Here is an 18,126-nt window from a genome sequence, read left to right on the forward strand (position 1 = left end):
CACCAACGTTAGGTTTTATTTTATCATTTAAACCACCGTTGTTAGAACAAATGCCAGAGGATTATCCACATTGATTAGTTGTTCTAGAGCTTTGTTGTATTGAAAACAGATGAAAAGGTCACTAGCTTTTGGTTATCCAAATAACCTTTATAATTAACCTTTATGATGAGATTTTACTTACAAATGTATCAGGTGTTAGGGCTGAAATAGATTTTGAGAAAGGCAGTGACTTGCCTGAAGCCCACAGCTTGTTAGGACTAGAGATTTTACAATCTTACCTTCTATCAGAAGATGGGGTTCACAGCCGCCTTTGGACTACTGCCATGGGGTCCAGCAACCACCGACAGACTTTTGGTAGAATACTGGGGGGGAAAAAAAAGTTGTTCTGATTTCTTGGCACTTTGCCACTATTAAACAAAAGATTGTATTATTACAATTGTATGTCCCCGAAGTAGCTTCAGATCCCCTTACACACTTTTTCAGGCGTGAACACAGTGTAGACATTGACTTCCCAATACACTCCGAGAAAAAGCATCTTGTGCACTTTTCAAATGGAGTATGTTATCTTTACTGGCCGTGACCTTTCTGTAACCTTGTCAGGATCTGCCCTTGTTTTTCCAGCTGTGCCTGAGCTGAAACTCCTCTGCGGGGCAGATATCCTGAAGACCTTCCAGACCCCCAACCTCTGGAAAGAGGCACACATCCAGGAAATAGTGGAGAAGTTTGGCATGGTGTGTGTGAGCCGGACAGGTCATAACCCAAAGGAATACATCTCAGGTTCAGCCATCCTGCAGAGGTACCAGCACAACATTCACCTGGTCAGGGAGCCCGTGCAGAACGAGCTCAGCTCCACGTACATCAGGCGGGCCTTGAGCCAAGGGCAGAGCGTCAAGTACCTGCTCCCAGATGCTGTCATCACCTACATCAAGGAGCACAACCTCTACACCGGGGACAGTTCCTAGAAAGACAGCACCCAGAGGAATGAAGGACAAGCTGGGGAGGGCCAACCACGCCTCCACGAAGCTCCTCCTGAGGAGAAGGCAGTCAAGGTCCTCGGCTGTTTTCTTTGTGGTGGTTGTTTTGCTTTTCCATTTTCCTTTGTTTTATGTAGACAATGATTTTCTTTCCGAGGAGTCTTCTGTCCCAGGAAGAGGAACAGGCGTCTACACAAGAACAGACGTTTATCAAAGAAGTTAAAAGGGTGCGGCAGGTCAGGAGAACTAGACAAGAGCTCTCAAAACCTCTCGCTGCGGAGGTCTTCTTATTTGGTTAAGTGGTGACTCTGCCTTGCACACAGATGAAGGCAGTTCTGCACGAGGCACGGGCCCCTGAGGGTCGGATCAGAATTGCCCACACTCGTTTTTAACTAGGACCAGGTGCAGCATGCTGGTCTTGATTGGAGAGACTTGACAGGATGCTAATTACCAAACAGTGGGCTTTGTCGACGCCTTGTTGCAACAAAACAATACTAATTGAGGAGTCAAACATTTGGAAGCAGCACTTTGCTGATTCACTTTGAATCTTCCCTTAAGAGCCACCCGGCTGCCTGCCTAGGCTGTAGATAAAATTTAAACTAAAATCTTTCTAAGTAGTAACCCTCAAATAATATTTTTGATACAGTGGATATTTTTAACATGACTTTTTAAATCAATGCCAGGGCTCCTGATTTCCAAGTTTCTAAAAAGGAATGGAGGTGGGGCGCCTGGGTGGCTCAGTCGGTTAAGCGTCCAACTTCACCTCAGGTCACGATCTCGCGGTCTGTGAGTTCGAGCCCCGCGTCGGGCTCTGGGCTGACGGCTCAGAGCCTGGAGCCTGCTTCGGATTCTGTGTCTCCCTCTCTCTGACCCTCCCCCGTTTATGCTCTGTCTCTCTCTGTCTCAAAAATAAATAAGCGTTAAAAACATTTTTTTTAAAGGGATGGAGGTAAAACAGATGCCTTGACTATTTTAAAGGATCTTTTTGAATGTTTTATGACTACCTGCCTGTTTGAATATTGGCAAAGGGATAAATAATAAATTGACATCAAAAAATACTAATGAAAATTTTCTCTTTTTTCTTCCTTTGTTATATTATTAATGCCTGATATACCAGCTGTTGCTTTCTTTTTAGCTACTCCATGAAATTTGCTGCCGTTCCAGTGGAACTGATATGAATTCATAAAAGTTTATATTCCCAGGTACCAACAATGGAGAAGCAATTGCTTTTCAACACCTTGCAAAGGGGCTGTAATCTGTAGCTCCGGGTCGATGGCTCTGTTCAGGTGGGCTCTGAAGGATGAGAAAAGGAACCTCACATGTGTTCAGGATTTTCATCCCACTCCTGATTAAGAAGAGGTTTTAATTGGTCTAATTCTGTTTGAGTTTGTGCTTTACACTTGCTGACCAAATGACTGAATGTATTCAAAATTTACTTCTCCATACTTTTACCCTCATTCATCCTTGCTACAGATTTAGTCATGCAGAAAAACAAAGGGCCAGTCAGGAAGAATCTAGCATCTTCCCAAACATATCCCAGCGTTCGTGTGTGTGTGTGTCATGATAAAGAGGAGTAAAGTAGGCCATCAGGGTTCCAGGGTCTAGAGTAGTGGGGCCCTCCTGGGGGGGGAGGGGGCTCCCCTACACCTCCACCCCCTGCAAGCTCTAAAGCTGTTGGCCATTCCCTGCCCTGACTGAGCTCTGCACCCCATGGGGTCTCTAAGAACCCTGATAATGCAGGGGAATAGGAATCAAACAGCCTTGTCCACAGTCAGCTGTGTGACTTTGACCAGCTCCCTTCCACACTGTGAGCCTCAGTTTCCCAAACTCTAAAATGGGGCAGTTCGAATAGTCTTTAAATTCTCCTCTAGCTCTGGTTTTCTGAGGCACTGAGTGTCCTACTTCAGCCTGCCCACCCTTCTTTGGGTCCGGTCCACTTCTAGCTACACTGGGAGCTCTCCAAGGGCAGAGGGTCTTCATTTTTGTTTACTGGTGTATCCTATGTGCCAAGAAATTTGCTGTTTCAAACACGGTCACAGGACACAGTGTTTGCATCCCCTGGGAGCTGGATAGAAATGCAGACTCTCAGGCCCCACCCCAGACCTACTAACTCAGAATCTGCATTTTAATAAGATTCCCAAGCCAATAAACATACTAGCCTATTACAATACACATTAGTTTTATTTTTTAATAAACTGAATATCTGATTGAAATTGCATGACGTTTACTCTGGTGAATATCTCCCTTCTTATCTTCTGAGCAGCATTTCCCCAGTTTTCTGTATGGAGTATCAAAAGCAAACAACTGGGGTGCCTGAGTAGCTCAGTGGGTTAAGCGTCTGACTTAGGATTTCGGCTCAAGTTGTGATCTTGCAGTTCATGGGATCGAACCCCACATCGGGCTCTGCACTGATGATGTGCAGAGCCTACGTGGGATTCTCTCTCTCTCTCTCTCTCTCTCTCTCTCTCTGCCCCTTCCCTGCTCACTCTCTCTCTCAAAATTAATAAATAAACTTTAAAAAAAGAAAGAAAGCAAACATCTGTAGTGTCCAGCAAAAAGGGGTAGAGAGGGATCCTGTGGGTTTGAGGCAGGATTTCTCAACTTGAGCCATTATTATTATTATATATTATATATTATATTCACATGACTCAACATCGGATTAAAACTAGAACACAGGTCATGAAGGCCCATACACAGCATACCCTGCAGCCAGAGGGCCCAGCTTCACCACAAAGTTAAGGAAGCTAAAGCTAGTCCCTCATTTGCCTGGGCCCTTTCCAACACCCTGGAGGGGCCTTCATCATGTGGGGATCTAATTTCACATTCGTGATTTTTATTCTTTTTCTGAAAAGTGACCTTCAAATTTATACAAAGTTTAGACTCCATAAAACATCAGCAATTCCTCCTATGACAGAGTATAGACAGCAGGGAAGAGAGGATGGATTTGAGACCTGAAAGATGAATTCATAAGACTTGGGGATGGGTGGAGGCTGCTGCGCTTTCAGGCAGAATGAACAACATATGCAAAGGCCCTGAGGCAGGAGAGGGCAAAATGAGCAGCATGATGAGCTAGATTCATCATCAAGTCCTGAAGGAAGGGGTTTACTATTGCAGCGTGCACCTGACAGCAGGCATCCTGGCATGCCACCACTGCCCTGCCCCACCTTGCCATAGGCTCAGGGCACTGGGCCCAACGAGGCTTTGACGAGATGCCCTCGTCTCTCTGATTCATGGCTGTATCATGTGGCTCCCACCATTTCTGAGCCTTTACATTGTCTCCTTCTAAAATAAAACAACACAACGAAATCTACTTTATAATAAAGTAGATATAAATACACACACACATATACACGCATGTGTATCTCTCTCAATTTCTAGACTCTTACTTTGTCTCATTGATTCATGTAGCCTCCCTTTTTTTAGTATCAGAAGAGAAAATATGTATCACTGCTGTGCTCTGATTTATTGCATTGACACTGACCCGCATACCTGATTTCACATTCCTTTCCATTCCCTCTGGCCTTCTTTGTATCTAGTTTGCCAAGGTGTTTTGTTTATTTTGCAAGAACAGAAGCACAGTGTGTTGGCCTCCTGGGTAAATAGAATTTCCAGCCTTAAATAAAGGTTCTCCTGTGATAGCAGATGCTGTCCAAACGAGAGGAGCTCTGCATCCCAGCCCGAGGAAAGAACTTTCCATTTATGATACTGGCTGTGTCCCTTGGGACAGAATGATGTGAAATCCCGTTTTAAACCAATCGTGCTCCAGATTGGCAAGGTCCGTTTGATAATTGGGTTAATACATGAACATGAATTTCCTCATCCCTGGCCTTGCACTCCCTGTGCTAACAGTATTTTCTGCCTTCACTTTTTGCAAGGGTCTCCATGCACCGACTGTGTTCAATTTAAGTCATGACCTTATTTTCTTGGACCAGAGCTCACATTATAGATACACCTGTGTGACTAACAAACAATCTATAATAAGACACATAGGCACACACATCAGAATAGTTTAGAAATGCTAAAATAACCCCGGAATGTCTTGTTCATGGCACCATAGACTGTGAAAACCAGAAGGAACCCTAGTGTTCATCTGGTCCCACCTTTCTCAAATTATCAGAATGCTAAAATCCCACAAATTAGTGGGGTGTTCACTATTAAGAACAATAATTATAATAATAATATGGTGTCCTGTGGACCAGTTAGGAGAACCCAGCTTTCCTTCTGGTAAAATCCATATTGAGCATCTACATGCCCTGCTGGTCTTACTCTCCATGCATTCCTCACACGCAGCCTCTTCTCTCCATCCCTCCTGACACCCCCCAGCCCAGACCGCCATCATCTCTTAGCCCAACTACTGTAATGGGTCTCCCCAACCCATTCTTGGCCCCTGCAATCCCTTCCTCACATATGAACCAGAGCAGTTTTGTGATGGCACACAAATCTGGTCGTAATGCCTCCCTGCCCAAACTCTTCCACAGACACCATTAAGAAAATGGAAGACAAGTCACAGACTTGGAGAACGCATTTACGGAAATGTAAATCTAATAAATGATTTATGTCCTGGATATGTAAACATCTCCAACAATTCAAAAAGAAGAAGACTTGGGGTGTTCCGGTGGCTCAGTCAGATAAGTACCTGACTCTTTTATTTTTAATGTATTTTATTTATTTATTTTGAGAGAGAAAGACAGAGAGAGAGAGAGAGAGAGAGAGAGAGAGAGAGAGAATCCCAAGCAGTCTCCATACTGTCAGCCCAGAGCCTGATGAAGGGCTCAAACTCACGAACCATGAGATCATGATCTGAGCCAAAATCAAGTCAGATGCTTTTCTGACTGAGCCACGCAGGCACCCCCTAAGCATCTGACTCTTGATTTCAGTTCAGGTCATGATCTCATGGTTTGTGGGATTGAGCTCCAAGTTGGGCTCTGTACTGACAGCATGGACCCTGCTTGGGATTCTCTCTTGCCCTCTCTCTCTCTCTCTCTCTCTCTCTCTATCTCTCTATCTATCTCTCTCTCTCTCCCTATCTTTCTCTTTCAACATAAATAAATAAACCTAAAAAAAAAAAAAGAAGACTAAAAATCCAATTAAAAATGATTGCAAGATTGGACTAGACGTGTGTTGGAGAAGGTTAGTTAACATAATAAGCCTAACAAGTCCATTTAGAAAGAGCCTGTTGATGAGGCTGGCCCTCGGCCAGTATCTGAGAAACTGGCTTTTGGATTGCTGCCTACTATTCTAACTGATAAGGCTGTTTTGTCTACCTGGGGCACTGAACCCTGCTGTCCCAGCCTGCCCAGACTGGTACAAACAAAGCGACTTATAGTGAACACCTGCTCTCCTATGAGCTTGGAATTTCAGAAATCATGGCTGGTCTGGCAGGCAAAGTGCCTACGTCACTAGCCCACAATAAAACCCCTGGATTCAGAGTCTCAAACAGACTTCCCTTGGCAGAAACACTGCAGACTGTTGCTGCATTTCTCTGGTGGAAGAAGTGTGCTCTGTGTGGCCCCCACCTGTGCAGGAGAATTTTGGAAGCCTTCACATGGACTCCCCCAGACTCCACCTGATGTGTCTTTTCCCCTGGCTAGTCCCTGCTGTGTGTCCTTTCACTGTAATGACCCACTGCCATGAAGATATGGCCCTGGAGTCCTGAGAGTCCGTCAAGAGAGCCACCAGATGTGGAATCCCAGAAACAAAACACTTTACCAAAGAAGATATATAAACGACAAGTAGCACATGAAAGATGCTCGGCACCGTTAGTCTTGAAAGACCCACAATGAGTGACCACTTTGCACCCCGTGAATGGTTGAAATCAGTCAGCAAAATCCCATTCTTACGAATCTGTCTGGGGGCGCCTGGGTGGCTCAGTCTATTAAGCATCTAACTTCAGCTCAGGTCATGATCTCTCAGTTTGTGGGTTCAAGCCCTGCATCAGGCTCTGCGCTGACAGCTCAGAGCCTGAAGCCTGTTTCAGATCTGTCTCTCTCTCTCTCTCTCTCTCTCTCTCTCTCAAAAATAAATAAACATTAAAAAAAATTTTTTTAAAGAATCTGTCCAAAGAGATGCAAACATGTGTCCACTCACTTGTATGTGAATATTTATAGCAGCATTGTGACCCAAAACTGGGAGAATTGAGATGTTCTTCAACTGGTAAATGGATAATAAACAAATGTATCCATGCAACGGACAATTATCCAGCAACTAAGAAAGAACCAGTGATAGATACCTGCAATAAACAGAAAACTCTCAGAAACATGCTGAGTGAAAGAAGCCAGGCAATAAGACAACATATTGTATGATTCTATTTATATGAAATTTCTAGAAAAGGCAAAACTATAGACAGAGGCACAAAGCAGACCGGTGGCTGCACGAAGGGGAGAGCGAAGACTGACTGCAGGTGGGCACAGGGGGTGGGGGTGGAGAGGGGACAAGGGAGAGATTGGAATGTTCCAAAACTAGATTGTGGTGATGGTCGCACAACTCTATAAATTTACTAAAGCTCATCAAACGATGCACATCAAATGGGTAAATGTGGTATTTAAATTATACCTCAATAAAGGTGTCTCTTAAACATCTAAGCTTCCTTTGTCACCCTTGGAGTGAAGACCTGACTCCTCCTGGGGTGGCTGCCCCACCCCCCCCAAGCCCACACGCCCAACAGCCCACTGCTGCAGCCTGGCTTTACGCCGTGTCCCACACCCACACCTCTCTTTCCATCTGCGCTTTCCCTGTGTGGTCCCCACGACGCACCCGCCCCGCCATGCATGCTATCTCTCTGCATCCCTTCTTTGGGCTGTTTCCCATTTTGTCTTCTGTTCTCTGCCTCACCTTGCCCTCTTCCAGGAAGTTTCACTTGTCCACTCTACCTGTACCCCCCACTCCCTACCTTCCTCTTGTAAGAGAATTTCATCACTCCGGAAGTGACAGATTCGAAGTTCTCTGAAAGCAAGAATTTGTCTTGATCATTGCTCTTTGTCCCTAGCACAACTCCTGGCTCAGTGAATATTTCAGAAAATATTACCTAATAAGCATCTTAATAGCTCTGAGAAGCCGATGACATGCACACCTGTTTAACTTTGTATGAACCAGTGTTTTTGAAGCCTGTTTACACATACGATCCATCTTATACATACACACTTAGTAATATGTGGAACACAGTACTCAAAGGACTTTAGGAGGTTCTTATCTGAAGTTTTTTCCCAGTTTTTTCTGTTACAAACAATGCTGCAATAAATAACCTTATACATAAGCCCTTACAAACCTGTGCTTTTGTGGGATAGAGTCCCAGGTGCTGATGGGTCAAATGCTATGTGTACTTTCTATTCTAATTGATGATTGTAGACACTAGATTTATTTTCAAGATTTTCTCTTTTTTTTAATGTTTATTTTGAGAGAGAGAGAGAGAGAGCGCACATGCATGTGAGGGAAGAGGGAGAGGGAAAATCCCAAACTGGCTCCAGAGCCTGACGCAGGGCTCGAACTCACAAAAGGTGAGATCAGGACCCGAGCCAAAATCAAGAGTCAGATATTTAACCAAGTGAGCCACTCAGGCACCCCTACGCTAGGTTTTTTTTTTAAAATAAATTGATTTTTTTTAATTAAAACAATTTTTTTTAATATTTATTTTTGAAAGAGAGAGAAAGTGCAAGCAGGGGAGGGACAGGGAGGGAGGGAGACACAGAATCCAAAGCTGCTAGCACAGGGCCCAACACACGGCTAGAACTCACAAACTTTGAGATCATGACCTGAGCCAAAGTCGGTCACTTAACCAACTGAGCCACCCAGGTGACCCTGAATAAATTGATTTTTTTTAAAGAGACTCACAGAGCTGCTGAAAATTCTCATTTTCTTATTTTGCAGGGAGTCACCTTCGTTATCTTTTATACAAACCAAAATAATATCCATCTCTTTATAGATGACTTGTGCTAATGAATTTCAGGAACTCCTTCACCAGAGCATAGAGAGACGTAGTAGTTTGCAGGCAAACATCGTTCCTGGTATGTTGGACGGGTGGAAGAAAGCAGGTATTTGGCCGGATGGTGGATGTATGGATGGGTGGTCAGATGGCTTTTACATCCCATTCTCCTACCTGGAGCCCAGGAGCATGGTGGCACCCCAACGGGACAACTGTGCTTGTCATGCTGCAGCTTGGCTGTCCTGCCCACTGCACCCGCCCCGCATGCTGTGTTCCTCTGGGGGAGGGTGGTGGGCTGGCTGGCCGCTTGCACAAAGGCTCCCTCCGGGGCCTGTTACCAGGACTGCAGGTCTCTCCTTTACTCCTTTCCTTGGCAGTGACACTCCCGTGCTTACACCTGTCAGTGACTCTCCTATTTCCTACAGGGCAGAGTCGACATAGCTTGTTCCAACAGAGAAGGTTCTCTGTAGCCTGGCCCTTCTTGTTTCTCCACATTCTCTTGGCCTGGTTCAGACCAGGCCATGCCTCCCGCCCCCAAGGCTCCGCCGCGGCCATGCTGTCACCACACTTGATTACCCCACCTTCCCTGAAGATGCCAGGCCCTGCTATGCCTCCCTGCTTTTGCGTGTGCCATCCCCTCTTGGGAGTGTCCTCCCCACCCCTCTGTCAGGCAAGTCCCCACTCATCCTTCTAAACTTTGTCCCCATGCTCAAGTGCCCGCACGTCCTGGAAGCACTCTGTACAAGCCTCTGCGCGTTGCACTCTACTGTCTCCCACCAGACCTACATTCCTTAGGGCAGCGTCTCACTCAGGGCTTCATCCCCAGCACCTCGCCCAGTTCCAGGAACCCACAAGGTGCTCAGTAAGCGTTTCTAAAAGGACCCATAAACGCGTAGCTTTGACACCTGTCCCCTCCCCATTCTTCTGGTGAGTATCCACTGGGCTCATGTTCCTGTGTGTCCAGCTCGTGACAAGGTGCTGCAAAGAATATGGAAGGAATTTAAGATGCAGTCTCTGGCCACAGAGCATCCCCAGGCATGCTGCATGTATGCACAGAGAAAGAGCTCGGTCCTCCTGAGGCAGTGTGGAAGAAACAACATGACCAGGAGAGCCCAGGGCTCTTAGGATCCAGGAGAAGGGAAGGGGAAGCATATTTAGGCCAAAGGATCCAGGGGAATAAGGCTGGGCTGAGAGCTTGGGACACTAAGCCACCAGTGCGGGGGGGGGGGGGGGGGGGTGCATGGAAGAAGGAAGGGGGATGTGACGTATTACATGGGACAACTGGACTGTAGGGGAAAGAGGTACAGACAGGACAGAGAAAAAACATTGAGGCCACGTGGTCAAGGGCCTCAGATAACAAGGAAGAGAAGGAAACTAGGATTTTTTGAGGATATGTGTTCCAGAATCCTCAAAACTAAGCTATGAGGTGAGAGTTCAGAGACATCAAGGGACTTGCCCAAGATCACACAGCTAGGAAATGGTGGGCCTAGGATTAAAATCCAGGTGTGCTATTCCACTGGATTCTGTCATTCCAGTGGGCAGGGGTGGAGCATGAAGGAAGCTCACAGATGAGAAGGGTCTTCACAAAGACTATTATAATGCAATTTGGAATATGTTTTCTGTCCCTAAATCAATGTGCTCCTCGCCTATTTCTTCCCTTTTTGGAAGCACAAACCTTCCACCAGCCACCTAAAAATCGTGTTCACCCTCCAGTGTTTCTAGGGAGACAGGACCTAGGCTAAGGCTTTGAGGCCTGCCGGGAACTGATCAGGGATCCTGATCCACCCTACACCCCCTCCCTCTCCCCCCCTCAACTGGCCTCCCCTCTGAGGCCACCTCCCCCTCGCTATAGGTCAGCACAGACCTGCTCTGTACTCCCTCTCAGGGCAGTCCTCAGAGGGCTCGGTCACATGCTTCCTGGAAATCAATGTGTGTTTGACCAGCTGCCTCCCTTCCATCCCTCATTGTATAATTCTGCCCCAAGAACGCAAAAACATTGGTCCAGCAAGATTTGTTCTTTTTAAATCTGTCCAGAGCCTCACTAAGGTGCATTAATCTTTAACTGTTTATAGATTTTTCTGGTTAGAATATATACCCTGCGCTTTGATTCCACATGGGGATTCAAGTTCTGTTTCCATATCGATGATGACTTAGGAGACATACTTTCTGTCTGGGATTTTCTTCTGTGGACTTATCTATCAGATCTAGCATGCCAAGGCCCCCATAGTTCTTTGCCTCATTCAGGAGACAGTAGCTGGTTAAGACCTTGGGCTTTGGGGTCAGACAGAGCCAGACACAAATTTGGTTCCCAGCCCTGCCACTCTACCCATGTGACCTCGAGCAAATCACAAAACCTCTCTAAACCTCATTTTCTTCCGAAAACCAAGATCCAGTGGAGTCATATCTGGGCCAGAGTTCTGTAATCACCACAAAGTGCATATGTGGTCATAACAATTACTTCTGAGAGTCCTCAACTCTTCAAGGACTTCATCTCCTCACCCACCTCTACTACCCCTCACCCTTTCTGATCTCCCCTCTTCTTCCAAGGGCAGCTGCCTGGTCCTTCTCTGTCCCCGAAGTGAGCCTCTCTGGGCTGCCTCCAATCCTCCCCTTCACCCAGCACCTCTGATTAGCTCCATGAGAAGGCCCAGGGTAAAGTACACAAAACCACCATCTTCCATAAAAAGTAGGGAAGTAGGGAAAGTTGTAAATATATATAGGTGATTTTTTTTTTCAAATTTATCGCTGGCCAAAAATATATTTTAAGAGTTATCATCAAAGTGAAAACACAAAATTTATAAATCTCCTATTAGGTCTCAACCCCTCAAGTACTTGAGAAAGACTGCTCAAGAAAAGTGATTAAAAAAAAAAAGTGGCCACCTTTAAACAGCCACTGGTCCATGAACCTATTGGAAACAAAGCAAACACACGTGGGTCAAAAATCTGCCTTTACTTAATGTTGGATCTAAGACTTGGCAATGTCTGCTCCTTGGCAATGTCTACCCAGCTTCTCAGATGACCTGCCCCTACCTCCCATCTTAGTCCCCTATGGGCATGTCCCAATCAAGGTACACTGACTGGCCAGCAGTAGGTAGATAAATTACATTGACCCTGTTCCCACCTTTTAGTGACTCTGGTATAATGTCATCGCTAATGACATCTCACTTAAAAATTCCTTTAGTAAAATAGCTTCTGATCCGATATCACCATCCCCATCAACCAATCCCATATCACCATCATGACATGGCAAACATGGGATCATGACGTCTCCAGTCATTCCATCTACCGTATTGCCTATAGGAGGAAATGGCCATTTAAAAACTGGAATCAGACTGACACTCAGAGACTGACCTCTTCTGACTTCCGACCAGCTATGCTACTCCACAAGATGCTGTCTCCCAGCTGAACCAATGCCCGGGGACCATCCTGTTAGATGTCTGTAACTCTACCCAAACCCTCCCAATCCTATCACTGGGTTGGTGGGCCTCTACTCCAGAAGGTCTCCACCCCCGTAAAGGGCTGTCAGGTCAAGAGATCTGCTCCAGCACAATCACCTCCTCAGGTCTCCAAGGCACAGCTTTGGGACTCATGTCCGAGGGCTTCCACCAGTTTATGGGTGATTCCCCCCCCACCCCTGCTCCAACATCTTTGCCTGCCTCCACAGCACAGGATTCCACAGGACCCATGCTTCATTTTCCAGGAGGCAGTCTCCTTGCAAATAGATGTCTATGGAGCCAGAGGATTGAAACGTTGGGACCCAGATATCTTTGTAGAAAGGATATAAGACTTTAGAGATGGGCTGGGGTAGATAAAATAGAAAGTGTTCTGTTCACAAAACTGCCACAACCAACAACATCTCCCCATTGAGTGACCTGGATCTACCCACCAGGCCACATCCTCACTGTAGACAAGACCCTTGCCAGGCCTCACCTTCCATATCAGCTTTTCCAAGGTGCTCTAGCCATCTGGTGGCAACCCTGGGGAGCTGCCACAGTACCCTGCAGCTGGAATTGCAGGAAAACATATGAAAGTGACACCCCCCCCCCTGCCGCTTCCCTAAAATCATGCCCCGGCATGACTCAGTGGGAAGCCTCCAAGACGGTGGACATAGATGACTGCCCACTGGGGCCTCCCATCTTTCCAGACCCTGGGAGGCTCTGCTCTCCTCGGTGGAGCCCTGAGCCTCGTACATCATTTCTGGTAGCATGTTACACTGAGCAGTCATTCACGTGAGGTAACACGCATCTGGGGTTTATAAACACAATTTAATAAAACAAACCCAGAAGTCCTATCTGTACTCAGCAGTTCTAGTGATGGTCATTCACATGCACAGCGGGGCTCAAATGGGGCTTTCACAATCCTGGCCACAGAAGACAATGACTGCTCACCTCGTGGCATCAAAACCCTCCCCAAATGCAAGGCAAACTACTCTGAGATACCCTTTTTCAACCAGCAAAAATCCAAGCTTTTGACAACACAATCTGTTAGTGAGGAAACAGATTCTATCGGGCGTCACTGCTAGTGACATAGTACAATCCTAGGGAGGAAATTTGGCAATATCTAGCAAAACTACTTTAAGTCTTTGTCCTTTGACACAGCAATCCCACCTCTAAGAATCTATCTCAAAGAGACACTCACTAAAATATAAAAAGCCTTAACCTGTTCATTGCAGCCATATTTGTTATAGCAAAAGACTGGAAACAACTGTCAGCAGGGGAGGGGTTCAATGAGCTAGGGCGAAGTCACACAGTGGAGTGCTCTACCACCGTAGAAGGGAAGGAGGAAGCTCTCTCTATATTACGGTGAGTGATTGTATTAAGTTTAAAAAAAGTATATAGTATGCCACTATTCATCTAAGAAAGGGAGACTATGACTCAATTATATTTATATTTTTTAATGTTTTTTTCAAAGTTTCATTTATTTTTGAGAGAGAGAGAGACAGAGACAGAGTGTCAGTGGGGGAGGGGCAGGGAGAGAGGGAGGCACAGAATCTGAAGCAGGTTCCAGGCTCTGAGCTGTCAGCACAGAGCTGGACTTCATGGACTGGAAGATCATGACCTGGAGGCTCAACCCACTGAGCCACCCAGGCGTCCCTATATTTACATTTTTAAATGCAAGGATAAATCGTAAAATAAAAGATACATATCAACCAATGGCAATATATGAAACTTGTTTGGATCCTTATTCAAACTAAAAAAAAAAAAAATTATGAGATAAGTGAGCACTTTCTGAATACTTGATGACATTAAGGAATTGTATTGTGGCTTTTAGTTGTGCTAATGGTGTTTGTTGTGTTATTGTTTTTAATGAGTCTTTTAGAGATACTTCTTGAAATGTTTCCAGATGAAATGATACGGAGATGTCTGGTCTTTGCCTCCAAATAATTTTACAAATGGGGTGTGGGTGGGAGTATAGATGAAACAGGATGGGTCAGGGGTTAATAACTGCTGAAGCTGGTGGTGAATCCATGCGAGTTCCATCTACAGTTCTCTCTATGTTTATGTAGGCTTAAAATTGTCCATGATAAAATAGCTAAGAAAGAAAAAACAAAGAGTGAGAGGGAGGAAAGGGAAGGGAAGGGAAGGGAAGGGAAGGGAAGGGAAGGGAAGGGAAGGAAAGGAAAGGAAAAGGAAAGGAAAGGAAAGGAAAGGAAAAGGAAAGGAAATGGAAAAAGAAAAGGAAAGGAAAAGAGACATTCTCCATGCAATGTATGTCACAATGTATAGAAACAATCATGTGTCAATGAAAGGTGGCTGACCCATTCTGCAGAACCATTTTCTAGACAAAAATATATGCCAGGCTACCCCCACAAAGTGGGTGTAAGTTTCTGCTGTTTGTAGACATGGTGTGTCATTTGCACATCTGCATATTCATGAACCCATCAAAGAAAAGCATCCTGGGTAAACCTTGGTGCCCCTCAGCCCCAGTGGCCTCTTGACAAACCCTCTCACTCCTGAACACAGCCCAACACAGGAAGGCAGCTTTTTTGGGCCACTCTCATCCCTTCAGGCATTAACCTCACAGATGGCACCATGACAGCTCAGGGATTGGAGCAGGGTCGTTCTCCAGAAAATAACTCCAGAGACATATTTGAACACAGGAAAAGGGAAGATTTTTTTTTTTTATAAGTCTCCAAAATAAAATGAGCCCTTTAGAAGAGAAGCAGGGGTGTGGTGTCAGATGAGGAAGGTTTTCTTTATAAACAGGAGGTAGGAATATGTAGTCACCTGTCCCCTGCTGGGAGACTCAAGTCTCTAGGTGTGGGAGACCTGCAGAGAGGGTGGGGCTCGGGCTGGAAGGTACTTTCTGCCCCAGCGTTTTTTTGAGGAGCATCTTTTGGGGAGGGACAGAGCCTCAGGGTCTGTTCCAGGACTCTCTGCTCCAATCCCTTCTCCCTGAGGAAGATCTGTTGCCCCAACAACTGGGGACACCGGGCAAGCTGCTTGACCTCTCAGTGACTCAGGGACAGGACTGGCCAGCACACAAGGCGATTATAAGGGTCGTGGGCAATCAATGAGTCATTTCATGGAGATGGCTCCCTGAGCTCTAATTTATCCCCATGGAGCAGACTGATCTGCTAAAGAATGAAATGCACATTTCCTCCTTAGCTCCTCTGAGCTCTCCTTTCCCTCAGGGCCCTTGGCTCTTTCCTGTCCCGCTTCCCGCTACTCTAGGATTGCTCACAGTGCCTACCAGTGCCACTGTATATGCACAGCCTCAGGGTGGTTCCCCACTGTCCTGCTTCCTCTGCTCCATGGTTTTGGTGGCTCTTTGGGACCAGAGATCCCAAAGATTGTGGATCTCCACTTCTGTTCTTAAGGCTTGTGAATGAAGCAAGCCCAATTAGGATGTTTTAGAGTGTTTATACCTCTCTCCCTTTCAGTCATTAACAAGCCTCCGCCTTCCACAGCATTCCTTTGTTCCCCTCTCTCCCTTCCCAGGGCCTCTCCTCCCCTCCTCCTGGCTATTGTCAAGATCCAGCCAGAGCCTCACCTCCTCCAGGGAGCCCTCACTGATTGCCAACTCCACACAACCCCCCCCCCCACCGTTCTTTATACACTGTTACTCTCTTTGCTCTACACATCCCAAGTGACAGCATCTCAGACAAAAACAAACTCCAAAAAATACTGAATAATGCATTAAATCAACCATGACAGGGGGCTGAAGAAGGATAACTGTGATGATACCTAATGATTCCATGACACCCACGGAGTACTTTTCATTTCAATTCATTAGACTGACCATAAGGCCCCAGAAGGGAACACAGGTCAGCACGTTTTCTCCCTTGCCTTCTCCCTCACTCATAAGGCCCCCTCTCTCTGGCTCAAATAGCAGTATGTCTGGAGGAATACTCTGTGCCATGCCCTTTATATTTGTCTCCTTTGCTTCTCACCTCCTTAAGAGGTAGGTAGTCAGAGTGTCCCCATTTTACAGATGTGGGAACTGAGGTACATAAGGGAGAAGCAACTTACCCAGGGGCACTCAGCTGGACAGTAACACATTCACCTTCAAACCAAGCACTCAGCCTTTAAAGCCTACCCTTACAACCAACCCCCAGCTGCAACAGCACAGCCAGCAGGGGACACACTTGGGAGAGCCCTCCTGGGAGGAGATCTAGAAGGGCAAGAGTCTATTGACCCCCGGGAGGACAAAGGCAGCACAACCAGGCTGAATTAAGTGCCCAGCTGGCCAGCTCAGAAGAGTAAGGTCAGGTAGGCAGGAAACGTGTAAGGTGGCCAGAGGAGGGAGGAGTGGCCAGATGTTGGTTCTTTAGGATGAACAGAAGAGGACCAGACAGGTGAGGAGGGCATGCCTCTGCCTAGAGCATGAAAGGACTGCTCTGGGCATGGCAAAGGGCCAGAACAGACTGGGCCAGGCACTGCCATGTGCCAGGCACTGTGCTGAGCATTTGGCATACACCATCTCAGCACAAAGGGAGACTTAGCACAAAGGATGAAGGTTGCAATAGGTGAGAAATCTGGCTGGCCGAGCTGGATGGCTCAGAGGAGCGGGAAGAAGGGTTTAAACTAGTTTCAGGTAACCAAGAAATGGCCAGTTTACTGCTTAAGCCTTTGGCTGATTCCCGGTTCTGGTGAGTCAAGCTGACAAGGAAGCCCAGGGTCATGGCTGGCCCTGAGTAGATGCCACAGAGAACCCAGTCCATGCCAGGATCCACCCATCCATCTGACTGAGCCACAGGGGTTTCTTCTTGCACCTTCAGGTTGGGCAGGGCTGGGAAAGGGTGTCCTGGCTGTCCACCGAGATGAGCCCTGAGCTGGCTAGGGAGGGACGCAGAGTCAGGATCAGGGTGAACAACTGATGGCCTGAGGGTCCCAGAGCCAGGTGAGATGAGATGGGAAACCGACCTGATAGGGGCACGGCTGTCTAGAGCAGTGTGATTCTGCACCCCTCTCCCAGGCACTTGGCGATGTCTGGAGACATCCTTTTGGTTGGGGGAATCTAGTGGGTAGAAGCCAGGAATGCTGCTAAAAATCCTTCAATCCATAGGACAACCTACCACCACTCCCAACAGAGAATTATATGGCCCCAAATGGCAACAGTGCCATGGATGGGAAATCCTGGTGTGGAGCAAGCTGGGTAAGAGGGGCTTAAAATCCAAGGCACTCCCTGCGATGAAACTGCCCCTATTCTGAGGAAGAGGCATTTTTTTCCCAACTCAGCAAGATGCAGTCTGAGGCAAGGACTAGCATGAGCCCCAGGCTGGGGGGGGGGGGGGGGGGGAGGGGGGAGTGGGGGAGGGGAAAGCCATGGCAGTGCTAGGGGAGGAAGAGAATGTACCTGCTGTCACCCAGGCTTTGATTTGTGCAAGAAGCAATTTATAAGAGATACTTAGTCTTTAATGGAAGGTCAAAAAGTCAACCCACACGATTATGTCATCTCTTTACTGGCAAAGGCAGAGGTTTTAAAGCACTTTGACATACCCACCCGGTGGGAAATGAAATGTGATCAAAGATCTTCACTGTGGAACTGTTTCTAAGAGCAAAGGATTGGAAACAAAATAAATGTCCATCGGTGGTGGGCAAGCTAGATAAACAATGGAATATCCCGCCAAAGAATGACATTTTCTATGTATAGAAGTAGAAAGGTCTCTGGAATATATTAACTGGAAAAAAAGCACAGTGAGAAGAACACTACGGAATACTTCGCTGCCATTAGATGAAAAGGGAGGCAAAAAATCAACAGTATATTGATCATTGCTTACATTTGCATAAA

At 46.5% G+C, this 18,126-nt stretch overlaps 1 protein-coding gene across 5 annotated transcripts in view; it reads left to right on the forward strand.

Annotated features, from left to right (window-relative positions):
• Window positions 1–3,438, forward strand: part of NMNAT3 (nicotinamide nucleotide adenylyltransferase 3) — a 115,285-nt gene extending 111,847 nt beyond the window's left edge. Inside the window, exon 5 of one of the 5 annotated variants that reach the window (XM_078432297.2) lies at window positions 2,177–3,438. In XM_078432297.2, coding sequence (XP_078288423.1) covers window positions 2,177–2,229 — 53 coding nt within the window. In that variant the 3' untranslated portion in view covers window positions 2,230–3,438. Of the gene's footprint in view, window positions 1–600; window positions 2,033–2,176 lie in introns of those variants that run through there. The other 4 variants (XM_078432298.2, XM_078432294.2, XM_078432295.2 and 1 more) reach the window with 4 other exon arrangements.
• The last annotated feature ends 14,688 nt before the right edge of the window (window positions 3,439–18,126 follow it).

Source organism: Panthera onca, chromosome C2 (assembly GCF_046562875.1).
Source record: "Panthera onca isolate mPanOnc1 chromosome C2, mPanOnc1 haplotype 2, whole genome shotgun sequence".
NCBI classification, from domain to species: domain Eukaryota; kingdom Metazoa; phylum Chordata; class Mammalia; order Carnivora; family Felidae; genus Panthera; species Panthera onca.